A 20,067-nucleotide genomic window follows, 5' to 3' on the forward strand; every position below is an offset into this window, starting at 1 on the left:
GAATTCAGAATCAGAATTCAGAATCAGAATTCAGAATCAGAATTCAGAATCAGAATTCAGAATCAGAATTCAGAATCAGAATTCAGAATCAGAATTCAGAATCAGAATTCAGAATCAGAATTCAGAATCAGAATTCAGAATCAGAATTCAGAATCAGAATTCAGAATCAGAATTCAGAATCAGAATTCAGAATCAGAATTCAGAATCAGAATTCAGAATCAGAATTCAGAATCAGAATTCAGAATCAGAATTCAGAATCAGATTTCAGAATCAGAATTCAGAATCAGAATTCAGAATCAGATTTCAGAATCAGAATTCAGAATCAGATTTTAGAATCAGAATCAGAATTCAGATGCTGAAAATATTTTTTTACACTATTTAAACTATTTAAAATTTTCAAATATCACCAAAGGGAGAGGCCAAAAAAAAAATCGGAAAATTAAAATTTTAATTTTGATGCCAACTGACTAAGAAATGCCTGAAACGTCGAGATCGGGTGTTATCTCGAAAAAAAATGTTTGCCCAAAAATCGACTTTCTGGGACTCCAACGTTTTTCGAAATACCGAAATAATCAGTCCCAAAAAGTCGATTTTTGACCAACCTTTTTTTTAGAGATCAGACCAGATCCCTACGTTTTATGCATTTCTTAGTCATTTGGCATCAAAATTATTTTAAATTTAGATTTTCGAATTTTATTTGCCACCCCCCGCTTTTGTGATTTTTGAAAATTTTAAGTCTGTTATTGACATTTTTTTTTCGAAATAACACTAGATTTTGATGTTCAAAGCATTTTTAAGTCATTTGGCATCAAAATTAAAATTTCTATTTTTCTGATTTCCTTGGCAAACTTTAAAGTTAAAAACCCAAAACTTTGAGCGCTTCAAGGTACCCCTAAATCAAGTCCGATTGAGCTGAAATTTTGCACAAGTCAGTTTTTCTGACCCAATCTACAAAATTTTTATGGTCGGTTTTAGAAATTCGACATGACCCATTCGGCTACCACCCTAATGTACATAAGCAGACATCTGTTTCTTGATCAGATTATCTCGTTCCATCATATCTTTGTGGAAATGTTCAGCAACTTGCTGTCTTATCAATTTGCTGATAGCGTGTAATTTTAAATCTATAAGCTCCAAAATATAGTACGGTACTTGATTCCGTTAATGAATTAGAAGCATTTTCGTAAGACGAGTGATATTTTTAAAGTTAAGGGAAACTTGAAGGAGGCTTGAAAATTAATTTGGAGGGATCTTATCTATGGAAAAAAAATTAACAAAATCTCAAGATAGAATGTCAATTCACTATTTTGGTCGTATTATTTTTCATTCCATAGTTTATGAGTGTCAGAAGAAGAGAATTCTAGAAGTTATATTATATACCTATCATTGAGCTCGTGATCAGCAATGATCACAGTCAATACAGAAGAAAAATATACCGTTTTGATCTCTAGGAACCAATTGAACACATAATAAACATTTCAGTAAACTTTTTTTGAAAAAAGCTGAGAGTTTACCATTTCTTTGAAAATATAACATCAAAAAGTTCATATCATACTCTAACGATTAATATATTGGAATAAACATTTTTGTTATAATTTTTGTTCTTGTGAGAGAAGTTTTGATGTAATGAAAGTCACAATTTGTAAATTATTTCAAACAAAGTTGAATAACTCAAAAACATATTTTGGTATTTTTTTATAGCATTGTTGTTTAGCTCCATTAGGTACATTTTTCTAGAACATTAGATCTTCGTAAGGAATTCCAGTTTGGAGATACAGCTAAGGAATCAAGTAACCCCAGGGATCAAGAATCCGCATGTTCCTCTACATAAGCATAAGCAGCTCTACATTTTATGATGAAATCTCGAACAGTTTTTGAGTAGTAGTCGAAGTAGTCAAAATAGCTGATTTCCGAAACCGGGCGGGCTAAATGTGCATTTTTATTTTTTGACGATACTTCACTGATATTAAGCATACGTAAAAGCTGGAATTTTAGCGAGAATTAGATATCACAAGTTCTTTTGCATTTAAAATAGTTAGGAGTAAAATTGCATATATTACCATTACTCGTTCATATGATATTTTTAACAGATCAGTTTTAAGCACTTCTATTCACACTGTAAAATTACACAAAGCAACAAAATACACATTTCTTGAAGGTGCAGAATGTAAGAACTGATTTTGAGAGACAAATTGAGGGCCCTGTTTCCAAAAATGCGATAAGTTTTTATATCAGCTCTTGTTTCCCAGATAAGTTTTGAAAATAAATAAAAAAGAATTCTAAAATAATTTGAACTATTTTGGCAAAACTATAGATCATTACAAAGATTCTGAAAATAAGGTTTTAACATAATAATCAACTTCAAGTAATTTTGATTTCTGAGTAAAAAGTTACTGAAACAACCGTTTTAGTCATTTTTTTCCTATTTTGTTAAATACGGAAATTTTGTTCAATTTTTGAAGAAAATTTTAACAAAATGAAATGTGATATTTTATAAACCATAAGTCAAATCGTTTTGCAGTCTTCAACAAAGTTGTCAAATGTGTTGAGTACATGGTTTTTCTCGACATCATAGTACATATTTTGTGGTGATCAATACGAACTTTTTAAACTTCCGATTAATGTTACAATCATAGGTGGTTTCTATGTGCACAAAGAAATCTTCGCGTATATCAGCTATAATTTTAGGTTAAATTTATGATTTAGACCGGGAAGATGTTTTTAAATTATAATTTTTGGCTTTTTGCGGTCCAAGATTTTAACCAAACAACTTTCTATTTGATATATCCGACTTTTCGACCATTTATGTGGTCTTTCTCAAGGGAACTGAAAGTTTAGTTGAGTATAATTCATTTTGAGCATTGTTAATGGACTATTCAAAAATGTGCAAACTCACTTATCTGTCTGCTGTTATTGTCAATATCGTTTTTTTTCCAACGGCTAGGTGTCCAGCATTTGCTACTCTGTGGGGTGTATTGTTGTTTTTACATTTTCAATCAAATTTTTAAATTTATAATCTTACAATTTCAACCGGATAGAAAAAAATATTTTTCATCCGATTCCCTATGGTCGCACTTTAACGTGCTTTCTAAACTATGGATATTGTGTTATGTGGATTGTGTGGGTATTGTGTTGAGTACTTTAACATGAAGAACCCAACAACAACTATCAACATTTTTGAAAAAAAAATAGAATGTTTTCTTTAAAGCGTCGTTTCTCAGAAAGTAAAATATCTTGGCAAGATTTTGAATCTTGCTTGAATGGAAGATTTTTAAATGAATTTCAAATCAACCTGCCTGATACGGACATTCAAAACATGCCCTTATTCCGAAATTTTATCATGTATACCTTTGATAAGAGCTTTAATTTGATGAATTTCTGGTTCTCATTTTAATTGGGTAGATAAACTACTTACATTTTAGTTTTGTGATTCTTTACGGACGATTTTTAAAATTCAATATGTTGTTATGTAAAAAAAGGATTTTGTTCGGATTTATTAGTTTTTCTTTCAATAAGAATTTTTTTTCTAACTATTTTTTTAGCTAAGGAAGATAGTACGCGTGTGAAAAACTGTCAATACGCGTTTTTTACGGCTCCGTAAATTGTAGTCTAATTTGATAGAAAAATAACAAACATTAACAACCAAATACTGTTCAACTGTTACAGTTCGCCACAAAATGGTTCATGCGAAAGTTACGAGTTGGAATCGCACAAAAGCCTTTGGAAGCAATTTGTGGTTCAGTAAAAGTAAAGAAAACCTCATCCTGGAAACCTGGTAAAGGTATTTTGTAAATAGAATTGTGTTTCAAGATTTATTAGGTTCAGTGGAAAAATTAGGTTAATATCAACACGGAGAAGCTATAGTCCTCAAAATTTTTAAGTTTGCTAATGATCACTGGAAATGTCGTCATAGCTGGAAAAGGCATAAAACATGTTTGTAGTTGTATCTGCAATGCAATCAATAAGTAACAGATTCAACGTTGAAAAGAAAAATGAAGGACGCAAGTTTTGTATTTTCCAACATGCTTATAAGTTTTGGCCATGTTGATATTAGAAGACTAAAAAAAAGAAAAACTAAAAATGCCTTTTTTAACTAATTTTATCAAAATAATCAAGAACGGTTTCTTGAAATAAAAAAATATGATTTAAATATGCTGACAATTTCGATAATTTTTTTTTCAAGTGTTCTTGATTTTTTTAGAAATTTTCCTGAGTTTTTGACAAATTTGTACGATTATTACCCGGCTTTTGGGTTGAACATTTTAAAATCAAATGCTAGGATTATGCCAGGGTTTCAAATAAAAATAGCCCGTATTTGCACAGACGTGGGGCAAAAATTCTGGTAACCTTATACATGGTTGTTAAGTAAGCTAATCACAAATCTCAAAACCTTGCCAGTCCACTGCCTCAGGCAAATGCCAATAGGGGAAATCTTCCCCCAAAACAAGCAGAATTGAACCTAAGCCGCACGACACCTGCTTCCGTGAGGGGAGGTGCTGGGTGGGTAGTCTCGATCGCTAACATTTAACCGGGTCGTGACACTTTTGTCTTATTTCTCTCGATCGCTTTCCTCGACCCCCTTCCAAGTCATCACCAGACAAGACAGGGCAAAACAAGACGCCAAAGGGGTGTCTGAGACGCAAAATGAGGCTATCCAGCAGCATTGTGCTATCAGCGGGTTAAGATCTCTCGGGCTGGAATCGGACGCAGTACAATGGGACACAATGTGGCAGGTGCCCCCGCTCTTTGGCTCGATCGAACGATGCTTTGAGGTTTCTTGTTTTTTTTTCCTTCTTTTTACTGTGTCGAGGTCCCAACCGGGAAAGCACAAGACATCGGCAAGAAAGTTAGTCGTAAAGAGGAATAGAGGACAACTCGTCGGGGAGTCACACTTTCCCGGTCGTATCTTTCGTATCTCTCTGGCTCTGCCTTTGCCTCTTGTATCGAGGGAGCTGGTTTTCAAGTGGCTCCCAGTGCAATAGTATTGGTGCAATCTGGATGGGTTCGTTGAACCACTTGGCTGGTAACTCGGGCTGATGGGTGGCTAGCGGAAAGCAGGCAGGTTCGTTTCTTATGGTCCCTGTTTTTAGGCCAAGTTTCTTCATACGCGTATTGGTTGAGAGATTCTCGCGGGGAGCTTTTGCCTTATTCGAAGCACGTCGAAGGACCGATTTTCTTTTCCTCAAGTTTCTGCACTTGTAAACACCTTTAAAGTCATAAAGTTAGATAGCTAACATCTACCGCTTCTATTCAATTCTGAGGGCTGTTCAGACTGCTAGCAAAGTTTAGATAGAATTTGGCAGTCAAACATGACACCCCTACATTTGCACTGAAATAATGAGTTGTCAAACTAACTTTCTGCTGTCTTAAAGTCAACTACCACTTGAAGCCTAATCGTTGCCGTACATCTCAGAAAGAGTTTGTTTTCCCAAAAACGTATGCATCCAGGGGTGGTAAACTTGAGTCGTTTCCCCCAAAAAAACTCCATGCAACTCTTGTGTGCTCCAAAGCAGCGAAAACTTTGCCTATGCCATATTATCATCTAGCGACAACAATCCCACCTTAAGACCGAAAACGAAGACGACGACGATGCAGGGTCGTAAATTTTTACGACTTTTCAAACTCTTTTTTATTGCCATTTTCTCCGTTCTCCGATATATGCAGGCGACATTCAAACATGGGTTTTTGAAGTTTTTGGAGAGCAAGAAAGACAACATGCGTTAAGATGGTGATATCTGTAAACTCCTAATGGCACGTCGTAAAACTTCACACATACATACACATACACACTTAATGCCCTGGGGATAGAGGAGAAAGAGGGGCGGGGGGGGGGGGTATACTCTAATACGAGATTAGCATTGGCAACTTCTCTCTCGGCTCGTTGCGATATCAATTGTACTTAACGAATGTTTAAACGGAAATTTGATAGCAATTTGAAGGAAATCAACCAGTGAGTTAAGCGGAAATGCATTTCGAAATAATATAGCGGGAATCCCGCTGAACAACGTTAAAGATTTTAAATACAAATTTGTTTTGTCAATTTGTCATTTTGTTTGAGAATCTCAAAAATGTAAAATTATTGCTGTGTAAGTTTTTTTTCTCAAAGCCTAACCAGAATTTGTACCGATCGTTTTCTTCAAGAATTTCACATTAAAAAAAAATACTTGTAACACTAACCCTAAAGAAAATCTGCCGAAAAGTCAACCCGGTCAACCTATCTGTTCACCTAACGGCAGCTGTTTATTATCATTTTGATGGCAGTCAGCCGATAGGTAGGCCTACAACCGGAGCCATCTGACCGATCATTCCTTCGCCCCACGACGAGATGCGCCAAACACAAAAATGGCTACCGCTGCCGATCGTATAACGGCCATGTTTTTTCTCCCTACAACGCATACTTTGATTGGCAACGCACTTTGTTCGACTACCAGGCTACAGGTGTCTCCGGTTCTGCTGGTAGGGGCTCGGTCGTTGAAATTAAGTATCGAGTTTCAAGAAATAACACAAATGTAGGTATAAAAAAACTGGTTCCTTCGACCGTAGCTGCTGGAGCCTACCATCATCACTGCTGCTGCTACTGCTGAGCTGGCATTTCTCCCTCTCTCTCTGGTTTTGGGTGCTGGAAGTTGGTCCTTTTGCATTTTACGTGACCGTTTTTCGACTTTTGGTCCCTGAAAGGGAAGCCTTCCAACTGCCGAGAGCAAATTCGGAGTTTTTTTTTTGTTGATGATTTGTGTTTATTTCGTTAGCACGTTAGCAACGTAGAGCCATGGGTGTAGTCATAAAATTGTGACGTCCTTATAAATTTTGGAAACAGCTTTTTGCAGCCTATATGTTGTTGGAAATGATAGCATGTTGCGTATACGTTAAAGATGTAACCTGATGCCAAAACCCGATGGCGATCAAAGTTGGCCTTTGGTTCTGATGATGGGTCGTCGATTTCTTGTTTATGATGATTGAGTTATTTCGAAAGGACGAATGTGATGGGAAATGTTTCAAGGTTTTTACACGAAATAACAATATTTACATTTTTTTTTCTTCCGCATTTTCGCGTTATTTTTACCTATCGAGTGGAAGCTGACCGAATTTCCGGTGCCCATGAGCATCATGGTAGAACACGTGCTCCGATCCCATCAACAAATATTCCAATGTGAAGGATGAGCTCAGGGATTCGTTCGTGGGAGGGATTCATCTGTCTTCGATCGAACCATTTTTCTCCCTTGGTTCGAATAGCTTGAGGCTTCGCTCTGGTCGGTTTTGGATGAAACCAGGTGAAGTTGCTGAACTATGTTGTAATTGAGTGCTGTTGAATGGTCGGTTCGGTATGTAATATTTTTTGCTATTTTGTTGACAGTGCAAGAGCTGTCATTTTGGTTTTTACACTGCTCAACCAGAAGTTCAGCGGTTGACCAGTGATCCGGCACACAACACTAGTTCGGGTCCAATCTTGTGTTAAACACTTCAGGATCTAAACCGCAATCGAAATAACATGACCGGAAGAAGGAGAAACAATTTACATGTTGCCACCTACAAAAAAGTGACGATGCAGTATAGTTTTTAGAAGGCATACAAAGTAAAAATTCAATTTGTTGTCCAATATATTGCATATATGCTGCTAAATAGAAGCTAAAGTTTTTCTTTTTTTTATCTGTATAAAGTTTTCGCGTTGTTTTTAATGCGCGACGAAAAGCAGTTAAAAGTAAAAACCATCGTGATAAAGGATCGAAATTGTTTGAGTAATAACACAAGGAAACGCCACAGGAATAAAAAAATATTTTTAGAAAATTCAAAATCTTAACAATCTTTGAACATTTCTCAGCTATTGATCATAAAGATTATAACTCAATCAACCACAACGAATATGTTTATGATAGCAAAACGTTTTTACACGTGTATTATAGCGAAGATTTAGTTTTTCATTTAAACTGATATAAAAATGTACTAAAATTGTACTATGTATTCAAACCTTCTGTTACTTTTTTCAATAGAAGAAAGTTGGTAAATCGCCGCGAGGTATTGCTGTTGAATTTTATTGACGCTTTTCGGCGAGTTTTACCATTTTAAAAACGTTTTTTACCAGTTTTCCAGAGGTTCGAGCTACTCTGGCGTTCACTCCTCTTCAGTGGGCACAAAAATATATTTAAAATTACGAACTTAAACTTCAATTACAATTTTACAGATTTACAGATCGTATAAAACATTGTCTGAATTCAGTTTAAGTCGGATATGATTGAAAGTCCGCCATGTTTGTAAATTTTGGATCGTATAAAATGTCGTCTGAAGTCAGTTTAAATCGGATATGATTGAAAGTTCGCCATGTTTGTAAACTTTGAAATGATTTTGCTCCCACGCGGTTTTCAAGTGAGAAAATCATCGTCATTTTCTCTCTGCTACCAGCAGTGCATCCAGATATCTAAAAATCCGATGGAAATTGAGTAATATTGACCAATGAGTGATTTGGAAAATATTGTCGCTGGCAACGATTTGATGGCTATGACAGAACAATCCTGCGTTCTCTTACATTATTCTGATAGCTACGAATAAGGTGTCGGGTAACGCCCAATTCGTGTATTTTTAGTCGCTTTAGAACAGATCCTGGCAACGTTACACGATTTGTCTATGTATCGTGTGTCCAACATCTTTAAATATGTGCTCGAGAGACATGAAATTTATGTATGTTTAATTCCCTTAGGGGGTCCTTCAGTGTTGCCAGAGATATTTACAAAATTATTAACAAAACACATTTAGAGAAGAAAAGTATTAATCTGAATTGGATAACACTTGGCACCAAGTAAAAATGATATATTTGCAGACCTGTGTTATAGGTTATTCATAACATAAACGATTCTTATTCAACAAGAACTAAGCAGTTATGTTCAAACAAGCGAAGAAATCGGCTAGCGTAAAAATGCTGCCAACATGTTTTCCTACCCATCGGCAACAAAACGCAACACCTTTACATCACAAATTCTCATACACGAAAGCCTCGGCAGCAAGAGTTCGCAGCAGTAACACGACCCACGAGAGCGAAAAATCTTCACGAACGGCAACAAACAGTCAGAAATCAACAGTGTGATCCCTTGATTGCCATCAACGGCCTTCCAATAAAACCATCAACCTTTCTCAATTCTTTTCTCCCGATAGTGCAATTGCCGCCTGAAGGTTTTCCGACCTGCCGGGTCAACTTCACAGCTCGGTCATAATTGCCTCCCGAAAAAAAAATAAAACTCCTAACCAAGATTAAACCCAATCATCTCCGAGAAGAGGGCCCAGCCAAACGAAAAAACGGATTATCGCGTGATGGTGCGCCATTATCTGCCCTCTTTTCGCTGTGCGTGTTGATGCTTAAGTTATTGTTTTCGAGTGTGTACCTAAGTACTTCAAAAGGCACCACAAGACATCACTCACTGGTTCCCCAACTGTTTGCAGTTAAACTGTCTGGTAATGGTAATAATCAACCTCGCCAGCCAGCCGCCGCGCCGTTGTTTTAGAGCTAGTTTAGCTCCACTAAATCATCTTTCGATTGCATAGAGAGCGCAGTTATTTTTTTTTGTTTTGCTTTATATAGTGTTACATAACCATTCGCCAGCGTGCTTATGATTGGTTCAAGAAAAAAAAAAGTTTAGCATCATAGCTCAAATTACTTGCAGATGAAAAAAATCGACGAGATTTTTATGTAAACCCTAATAGAACTTGTAAAAAGTGATTGATCAATGTTTTTGGTTACATCTTAACTAGAAGTCGTGTTTAAAAAAATTAAGGAAAAACTTTGTGAGAGCAAATTTGAAAAAAGAAGGTAATCTGCTTATGCTTAAATTAACTGACATATAAAAGTCTATTTTTTTTAAAAAAAAGTGCATCTGTGACATATACACATATGTACATATAAACGACTTATGTACGATTCGAGTCCAATATCTTGTTATCCAAAGCAGTGTAGACAGCCAGAAACGGTTTGCAAATCGCTACTTTATCGAACAATACGTGACTCCGGGATCGTATTTAAAATTCATCCCCAACAATCACGTCTGGGCGAGAAATTGAAGCGGAGAAGGAGAACCACTCAAAAATTACTAGCCGGCTACCATCAACATACTAGTCGACGAGACGCGGCGGATGTCCAACCCAAACCCGGCCCTGAAGATTGCCGGAAGATACGCAGCCAAGTCTGCTGTTGGTCAAAGTTGGAAAAAGAAAAAAAGAAAAAGTTAAGGCAGGCAGACAGAGAAAGTCTCCATTCAATTACCACACTCTTTCGAACCTCCCTGGAAGATTGTTGCTCTTCAACAGCCCCTGACCGGACAAGACCTTAATTTAACGGACAATCTAAATATTTGTTTGGTTTCTGCTCCCGCCTCGCAATTTCATGCTCTTTACAAACTGAACAAACGGAAAAAGCTCTCGTCGTCGCCCATAGAATGAAGAACCATTCCTTTCCAGCCGCACATTAGTCTCGCTAGCAATGTTCCTCATACCTACCTTTACTCTTCTGGAAAAGCGTGAGCCCCCCACAAAAAAAAACAATGAATTCGAGAATCTCCCATTTTCAACCCAAGAACATTCCTGCGCTTCAAGTACCTAGCCTGGGAGTCTGGAACCATGGGTTAAGGGGAGACCAGCAGGTTTTCACAGTGAATCAAAAAATTAATTGAAAATATTTGTTGCCCGCAGTCGTCCGCCCGGTGGCTTGCGGTGGAGACAATCTACGCCGTAAAAAGCTCGCCATCAAACCTCAGCAGAACAACAACCGTGAAAGATTTCACGCCCTACGGAACGCTCTAGCCAGCATGTAATGTCCGGGCAATGCACAAACTCATCAAATAGATACCTACTCGAACCAATAATGTAGGTACATTCCTCACCTTAGTATTGGTAGTGGAAGATTTGTTGCTGGATGCGTGCACCTAAAATTTAAAATTACGACAATATGTAGGTTGTTCGTAATTTTGGAAAAACTATTTAATCATTCAATCATAAATAGCAAAGATTTTAGGTTTTTTTTCCTAATTTTTTTTTTTTTGATGGAATTAAATAAAAGGGCTTAAAGCATAGTTCAGAAATTAAATTAGTACAACAAAATCATCAAAATTACAGCAAGTATTGTCGCAAACGCTGGTACTCAGTATGACTGTTTGACTCATAACAAAAATGCGAAAATTTGTCATCAAGGTTCAAAATCACTTTCCTTGATGTTGTGTCCACTTTTGTTCTTAGTTAATCTTTCCAGGCGAGATCTAGAGAGCCCACGTCTGAGAGATCTAAGCCTTCAGAAAATCGGCACCTGGCTGAGAGAATCCTCAGGCCTTACGCCTATATCAAATAGTGGAGGGGATTCAACTCCAGACTGCTCGGAGGCCAGAGATACTTCGTCCAAAACTTCGTATTTATATCCAGCCAGGTTGGCGTTCATTTTGAGGTATGGCATGAGCTCCGTCTTGTTGGAAAACAACATTCTAGGGTTCATCGGAGTTTGCCCGAATACACGGAAGCACCAGATTCTTCAAAATGTTCATTTTAACAGTATTAACTTTTACTCCAGCATTTATGATAGCAGAAGGCATCTTGAATTCTTTAGAAACAACTACTCCAAAAACCATTATTCCGGCGAGATTCTTGAAATTAAACTTGAATTTTCATCCTCTGGAAAATCCTTAGCCTACAGGGGTGAAATATACCGATCCGTACGTGAAATGGACACCGGATCAATCTAAAAAAGTTTCTCGTCTGAGAACACGACAATTAGCTGCTTCTTCTTCAATTTAGACAACAAGCGTTTCAAGCGCTCAAGTCGCAGTACATGAATTCGCCTTGATATCAAATGGCGCCTTGCTAATGCCCTTGATGATGCATTCAAGTTGGTTCCTTAGCCGCCCCCGGATTGATCCTACTGGATTCGGCTTCACTTTCGTCGTGACCGATTTTACCACTTCTACAGTGCATGTAGATCGTGGCTATACACTTCCCGACTTCCGTGGACATGTTCCATCTAGGAAAGAAGGTCTGACGCGGGAAACAGGAATCTTGCCGATGTAGCGTATACAGTACCTACTAGCGCATTGCTGAATGAGGTATACTTTTACGCTTTTACTAAGCTGGCACAGAAGAACGCACGCTATTGCACGTTGGAGAGAAAATAGAAAAATAAACATAAACAAAGCCTGCGTCGCCGCGCGTCGTTGTCAGGGAGCTTCATTTATCCTAGGCAAAATGCGTCGCGAAAATTGTCGGTAATGATGTTTCTTTTGTCATGGTAACTATGTTTTCGAAGAAAAAACTTTACCTCTATTTTTACAACGTTTCTTCCTCATAACCTCTCTTTCCACCACATCGCGCATTGCTTACGTTAATTGACAGATGAATGTTAGAGCTAATACACCCACAAAAATATCCTCAAAAATCGACAAAAGCATTCCAAAACAGACCGCTAAAAGTTTTTGCATTTTTTATGGGTCATACTTCACATAAGTATGAATTCTACAAAATGGAGAGCAAGTAGAAGTTAGTAATAATGGTCGATGCATGACTAGGCGAAAATCACTCTCGAAATCTTCCATTGCGCTGCACTGCTTAGTTGTTAAATGTGTCTGCCAAAGCAAATAGTCATATTCACGTGTTGGCTGGAGCCTTTCAGGTTGAGATAGGCGACAAATATCGAATTAGCTTTCATGCACCACATGGTTCAATTTAAAAAAAAAAGTTTAATTCCGAAAGGAATGTCGAAAAGACGAAAAAATATATCAAAAATCATCCAGCAAATCAGATTTAATGTTGACAACGTTGTCATCTAAAATCACTGTTTTGAAAAGTTCTCAAAACTAACTTTACTTCCCTTTTTTATCATTCACAGATTTCCCTCGTGTCGAAATTGGTCCCGAAAATCCGCTGAGCGTTGAACGTGACCAGACGGCTAAACTGGAGTGTATCATCGATGCCAAACCGAAACCAGAACGTATCCAATGGACCCGCAACGGTCGCTTCATCTCGTCTCATCCCGTGTACACGATCCACCGGGTATCGTTGCAAGACGCTGGAAAATATGCATGCTCCGCTGATAATGGGCTCGGAAAAACCGGTGAACAGGAAATCAACTTGAACGTCCTTTACCCTCCGATCGTTCACATCGAATCGAAAACCAAAGAAGCGGAGGAGAAGGAAACCGTACAGATCAAGTGCAACGTGACGGCCAACCCACCGCCAGTGACAATCGAATGGCTCAAGGAAGGTGATTTGGAATTCCGACGCAATGGAGATACCCTCACGCTACGAGATGTTCGCGCAGAAGATGCTGGAACTTATATTTGCCGAGGAATCAACATCATGAAACCATTCGGTGGTAAAACTCTGGAACGTGAAGGTAACGCCTCGATTGCACTTTTGGTTCGCCATCGCCCTGGACAAGCTTCAATCACTCCCGAGAAACCAGTCGTCCATGTTGGCAACAGCGTTAGTCTGATGTGCAAGGCTGATCCTCCGGGTTGGCCACTGGCTCAATATCGCTGGTATCGCGATGTTGGAGGTGAAATGTCCACAAACGTTATTGCTCAGGGAGCACAATTTTTGATCCCTAAGGCAGGACTGCAGAGCGAAGGAAAATACTACTGCCATGCTGGAAACGATCTAGGAAACGGAGGTATGGCCAGCACCGTTTTGGAAGTTCATCAACCTCCACAGTTCTTGGCCAAACTACAATCGAACATGATCCGCCGTGCTGGAGAAACTGACTTTACCGTAACCTGCAGCGCTAAGGGTAAACCAGAACCATCGATCACATGGCTCAAGGACGACGTTGAGATAACTACTGATATGCATATGTTTGAAGTCAAGTCTAACATCGTAAAAGGACCGAACGGAATGGTAACAGTCCAAAGTATGCTGAAGTTCGCTGGTAAAGTGCGTCCCAATGGAAATGATCTCATCTCTGGTGATCGTGGTCAATACACTTGTCTGTACGAAAATGAGGTCAACAAAGCTAACTCTACCATGCACCTCAAAATTGAACACGCACCTATCGTGCTTCACCAGTACAACAAAGTGGCCAACGATATTAAGGAAGTTGCTGAAGTCGTCTGCAAAGTTCAATCATACCCGAAACCGGAATTTTCATGGCAATTTGGAACTATTCCTACACCAATCAACAATAACGAACATTACGAAATTAGCTCAACATCAGATAGTAACGACATCTACACCAGCGTTCTCAAGATCAGCAACCTTCGTCATCAAGATTACGGAGACTACCATTGCCGTGTTTCAAATGCCCTCAACATCATCAATGTTCCCATCCGCCTGCAACCCAAAGGACCCCCAGAGAAACCTTCCAAGCTGAAACCCGTTGAAATCGGTTCCAACTACATGGTTTTATCATGGGTTCCAGGATTCGATGGTGGTCTCGCCAATACTAAGTATTTCGTATCTTATCGCAAAATTGCCATCCCTAACGAAAGTCTTGTCACGGATGAGTGCGCAAACCTTGCCGCTAGCGGTGCCGAATGGATGGAGTTCGACTGTCAACGAGAGGTTCCCTGCACCATTACACCTTTGAATCAGCATCAGAGTTACGTTTTCAAAGTTAAGGCCCTCAATACCAAGGGAGTTTCAGAGCATTCCAATGAAATCAGTGCTACTACTAGGGTTGAAAAAGTCCCAGTACCCAAGCACGTTTCATTTGATCCGGAAACCCGCATGTTGGCGTTGAACGTTGAAGCTACCTGCCTTTCAATGATAGCTATTGTTGAATCAGTGGTTTATGGAGATACCCCAATGGCAGCCTGGCACATTATTGATTCCGTTGAACTGGACGTTAATGGCCGAGATGCCACCTACAAAGAAAAGGAACTCGAAAATTTCGCTAGCAGCAGACGAAACAGTGGACGTGCCCTCGGAAATGGACTCGATGAAATACCGTTGCCAGCACTGGAAGATGAGCTGAACCCTCGAGTCCGAGTGAAACTCTGCCTTAAAGTCAATCACGAGTACTGTGGAGAATACGTCGAAGCCGATAGTAAGTTCTAAATCTCAAACGTTATTCGAAGCTTGTTTCTAACATTCATATATTTACTTTTCCAGTTGGTGCTTCGCTTATTCAGGAAGCGTCTATCGTGGACTTGCCAACACTTATCGCTATTGTGGTGTCGTGCATCGTTGCTGGTTTGTTTGCCGTGCTCCTTGTCATGTTCTGTCGCTGCAAGCGTAAACAATCAAAACAAGCAGCAAAGGCTAAGGAATACGACATCGATTCCATCCATCCGTCGATTGTGGCTCAGCAAAACCAGGCACCACCACCGTACTACTCGGCCAGCAGTTTGGAGAACAAGGCTCTGGAACACTCGATGGATTTGGCTATGGATCAAAATCAAGCCCTCTACGCTAGCCAACAAACTTATGGATATCATCAACAGAACGCCATGATGCCTCAGGTGCCGCAGAATGACTGTAAGTTATCGCAAGATTATGTTCAGATTTTAATATTTAAATGACTATAATTGTTTTTTTTTCATGTATCAGGGTCCAACATGGGTTACGTCGAGAATTCCTACTCTAACTCAAACAACGGAGGAAGCGTCAATTCACAGGACTCGATTTGGCAGCTCAAGATGTCGGCCGCGGCTTCAAACTCCGCTAATATGATTCCTCAGCACAACTACATGGACCAACCGTTGCAACAGAACTACGGCTACGATCCGATGACTCATGGAGGTTACGGAGCTGTAGATGATTACGCACCTTACCCACACCTGATGACTACGGCCAGCCAACATGGAGGAGATGACTATCACCACAATATGCGTAACAGCCAGAACCCATCCCGCCAGGACTATTGCAGTGATCCTTATGCATCAGTTCACAAGCCCAAGAAACGCATGGACCAACACATGGGTAAGCGAAAAAAAATTAAAAAATCATTCTTCATTTACTCAATTCTATCATTTTTAACAGATTTTGTAGCCGAATCACCGTACCACGATGTCAGCGGCTTACCGGATCCGTACATGGACCAGGAAGAGGTTAAATCTCCAGGACCCAATCAGCACCTTTCGATGAGCTACGACGATGCCCTGGCCATGGAGAGTGGGTACTCGACTCCCAACTCCCGGAATCGTCGGGTGATACACGAAATCGTCGTGTAAGCCGTCGTGTGATCGTATGAGGATAACCAAAAGCAAAACTGGAAAATTGGAAAAACGCTGATAGACAAATGCGACGCAAGCGATTTAAGCAACACAACACATACACAATCATACTAAATGAATGCAAAGATACAGACACAACGAATAGTTCAAATTTTAACGAACCGATACGAATGGTTGATAGCGATAATGAAAAACTTTGTTACAAGCAAAGTTTTAGATGAAAAAGAGAGTTTATTAAAAAAAAAATAGATGTATTTTGAAAATAACGATCATCTGGACGGACGGCTTCAGCCCAAAGGGCTTTATTTGATCTCAAATAACTCTTTCTGGTAATTCATCTCATTTTCAATATGTATTCCCTGAAATGCTTAACAATTTTTCTTATTTTTACAGAGGCAATCGCTGGATGGTGCGGCCAAACTGTGATTGTATATATAATTTTAAGCCCTTGAAATAAGTTTAGCTCCAGTTATTTTAACGTATCAGCTGCTATCATTGAACAACCAATCGTATCAAGCCAACAGTTCTGTGTTAACGAAACTCAGTACAATTATGCTGCTTATACGTGACGACCAACGACATGACGAAAACCATAAGAAACGAAATGAGATTTGCTTCGACGTGTGCGTCTATCACGAATGTGCCATTTTGAATTTTTGTCATAATCTCGATTGAAGGAATGGTAGTTTTGTAACCAGAAGATAATTTAAACAAAACAATGCTTAGTCAATGAAAATTTCATGATATTTTCATGAACAGCTCAAGATGTTACACAAGTAAACTGCTGTTCCTTCTTTTAGGTTGCTTGCACAAAAATTGTATGTTTTGTCTTACAATATGCATACTTGTTGTTTATGGAATAACCATCTATAATAGCGAAGTTTAATACGTCGAGATTCCATGAAAATTATAGAAGACAAACGATCAAATGCATAAATTCTAAGCAGGTGAATTGCAGAAGCCAATTTAATTGAAGTGACAAGAACGAAATTAATCTAAACTTCAAACCAGAAATATATTTAAGGCAAACGGTGCCATTCGCAATTTGACCGAGTTGGATTCTACGTTTGATCAAAATCCAGCTTCAGCGATGAATTTTGATAATTAGCGGACACAAGAAATGTCACCAGACAATTTTGTCACATTTTCAGAACTTTTCCACACTTTTCGTTAATCGATTCGAATGATTCCTTAAAACTGTTAACATCTCCGCTGAAAATTCTCCCGTGTCCTGTGAGTATAAATCAGATTATAAGGAAACTTAAAGATTAACGAAGTAAACTCATTATAGTTCTGTCTTCCAAACGCAATTTTCAAACAAGATCTTACTAACGCTATCGAAGAAACTTTCAAAGTTTTGTCGAGACGCTCCCGGTTGTAATAACTAATTTTTATTCAACTAGATCGATTTTTTGTCTATAACTTTCAATAAACTCTTTCTGCTCCTCGTTGAACTCAACCAAACTTTCTGCTCAAATTCAAATTGAACTTCAGAGAAAGTTCATCGTCAATAAACTGCTTCCTTGGGCCAGCTTCTTGCTCGGTCCTCGTTGTACAAAGCACTCGAAAAACACTGTTGATCACTTTCGTGAGAATATTAAAAACTTGTAAAATGTAAATTAAACTTTCTTTAATTTGCACAACGACACCGTTTTGACTCCGTCGTTTCCATACTTCTCTGTTTACTTTTACTCAAAGTTGCACTCGTTCATTCATTCATCGGACAAAAGGAGAGTGTTCAGTGTTTTTGTCGTATTTATCGATACGAGACTGTGCCCGGATTTTCTATTACATACTTACATTTTTTTTAGTTTCTCGTAGTTTTAGGTAGCGTTTACTTCAATAAGAATATATATAGCATACAACTAGGCGAGAAAAGAGTAGTTAAAAACTTGTACATAGCAAAAAAGTGCGAATAGGTGCGGACAAGTTAGTTGAGTTTTCTGTTATGTTTCAAAGAGGGAAAACGATGCTGTATATAGAATGTTGCACAGCTGGAAAACTTTTGTCGCCGTCCCGTCCGTCGGGTTCGAGAAATTCCGTCCAAGGTACTGCTGTAAATTAAATACTAATCGTCGTTCGTCCGGCACAGACAAAACGATGCAGTATGGTTTCCGAAATATGTCATTATTCATCAATCGCCGTGTCATTTGACAGATCGCAATTGGTCTCAAATGTTACGGCGATGAACACATTTTCAAACACACTGCATCGCTTTGTCTGTGCCTGACGGAATTGCCACCGCCTTTTTCCTACAGTAAACTGAGATTCTACGTCCATAAAAACCGTCGCCTAACAAACGGCTTTTAAGAACTTCTTTAGCCGAATAAATCTACTACACTTTAAACTGCCAAGCTCCTGGAAGAAGAAACTTGAAAATAGTTTTCCCTTAAAAGAAAATTTAACAAGCTGAAAAGCTGCTGATGATGACTGCAAGCTTTCAAGACTACAAACAAAATTGGCAAACAAGTTGGCACAACTTAACGTGAGTCCGGTCATTTCTTATACTAACGACAGGCTGCCAGCCAGTGCCATTCAGCTTGCGATGTTCCGGATGAAGGTTGGTGGCGATAATGGCCGTATATACGAGCAAAAAACGTCTCGAAAGAACCCAAAACTAGTCGACAAAAGTTTTGCTCCAAGCTCAAACAGAAACCGGCGACAACCGTTTCGTTCCGTTCGCCGCAACTTCCGGGGAAACTCAAGTATCTCACTATCAATTAGTTTAAACACGCGGGGTGGAGTAAACGTACAGAAGAACTAATTCTTGCAAACGCTCCATAAAACTGCCCAATGTTAAGCGAAATTATAAGATGTGCGGCTACGTAAAACATAGCACAGGTTTGTGCTGTCGACTTTTTCTTAGTTTAGTAAAGTTTAAATTACGAAACAAACAAATGTTACAAAAAAGCAACAAATCGTGAAAAAAATGTGTAAATATTGACTGAAGCGACGATCGAGGGCTACTGTCCGAAATCGTAACGCAAATACACACAACAAACACACAATAGATTTATCTCGATGAAGAAGACGTATTACGAAACGTGTGCCCAGATGTGGATCTACTTATTTTATAGTACGATTTGTAAGTAATTTTTAGCAGCTATTGCAAGAAAATCGTTTTCGGAGAAAATATAATTTTATTTAAATAAAGTTTTCGTTGCATTTTACTTTTAAACAAATATCCGAAATTCATTTTCACTTAGCCTAAAGCAGTTGACAGGTATTGATGCGGCCAAATTTTTTTTCTGCAGAAGTTCTCAAATAAATACTTTGAAGTTCCACTCACTCAATTATAAATTACTACCATAACCAGAAGAATGGAAGAGGATATTGATTATTGACTCCAATATTTCAACAGTAACACCTCGTTAGTGTGTTAAGCTAAAACCTCAATCCAAATATCATCGTCGTCGCACTGCTTAAGCTGTTTTTATATATTCATAAATATTCAAAATAGCCAAAATAAAGCTTAGTTCTTTTAGAAATGGGACACTTTCTTTTGCCAATAGCTCGTTTACTAGTGATCGGACATTCAAAGTTTTGGCAGCATTTTTTTGCCTGTAAAAATTACTATCCGACCTATTTTTTTTTTTTTTTCAAAATTTAAAAATGACGCGTTTTTAAGATTTTTACGATGCAAGAGAAAAAGGAAAAAGGAATTTCGCACAGTTTCATTCAAAATCCATCATACTAAAATTGATAGTTGACAAAACCGTTGATAACTTAAAGAATTACAGTGTGTGAGTGCTGGAAAAGTATGCAAACATTGTCAAAAATGTCAACAAAGTTCAAATCAAACATTGGAGTGAAGCATATTATCGGTAACTACAGCTAAGGGTCATCAGGAAAGTGAAGTCCCATATGAGCGTTTTTAATAATGATTAAAAAATTCCGATAAGCTGAAAGTGTTGCCTAGTACTGAATCAGTCAAACC

At 38.5% G+C, this 20,067-nt stretch overlaps 1 protein-coding gene across 2 annotated transcripts in view; it reads left to right on the top strand.

The window, feature by feature from the left end:
• The window catches only part of LOC129744309 (hemicentin-1-like), a 78,997-nt gene extending 59,714 nt beyond the window's left edge, over window positions 1-19,283 (top strand). For both annotated transcript variants that reach the window (XM_055736779.1, XM_055736780.1), the window contains 5 exons: window positions 12,848-15,001; window positions 15,067-15,432; window positions 15,505-15,876; window positions 15,937-16,459; window positions 16,524-19,283. In XM_055736779.1, coding sequence (XP_055592754.1) covers window positions 12,848-15,001; window positions 15,067-15,432; window positions 15,505-15,876; window positions 15,937-16,127 — 3,083 coding nt within the window. In that variant the 3' untranslated portion in view covers window positions 16,128-16,459; window positions 16,524-19,283. The remainder of the gene's footprint in view (window positions 1-12,847; window positions 15,002-15,066; window positions 15,433-15,504; window positions 15,877-15,936; window positions 16,460-16,523) is intronic.
• Window positions 19,284-20,067: the final 784 nt, after the last annotated feature.

The sequence above is a fragment of the Uranotaenia lowii genome, chromosome 2 (genome assembly GCF_029784155.1).
Source record: "Uranotaenia lowii strain MFRU-FL chromosome 2, ASM2978415v1, whole genome shotgun sequence".
NCBI lineage: Eukaryota > Metazoa > Arthropoda > Insecta > Diptera > Culicidae > Uranotaenia > Uranotaenia lowii.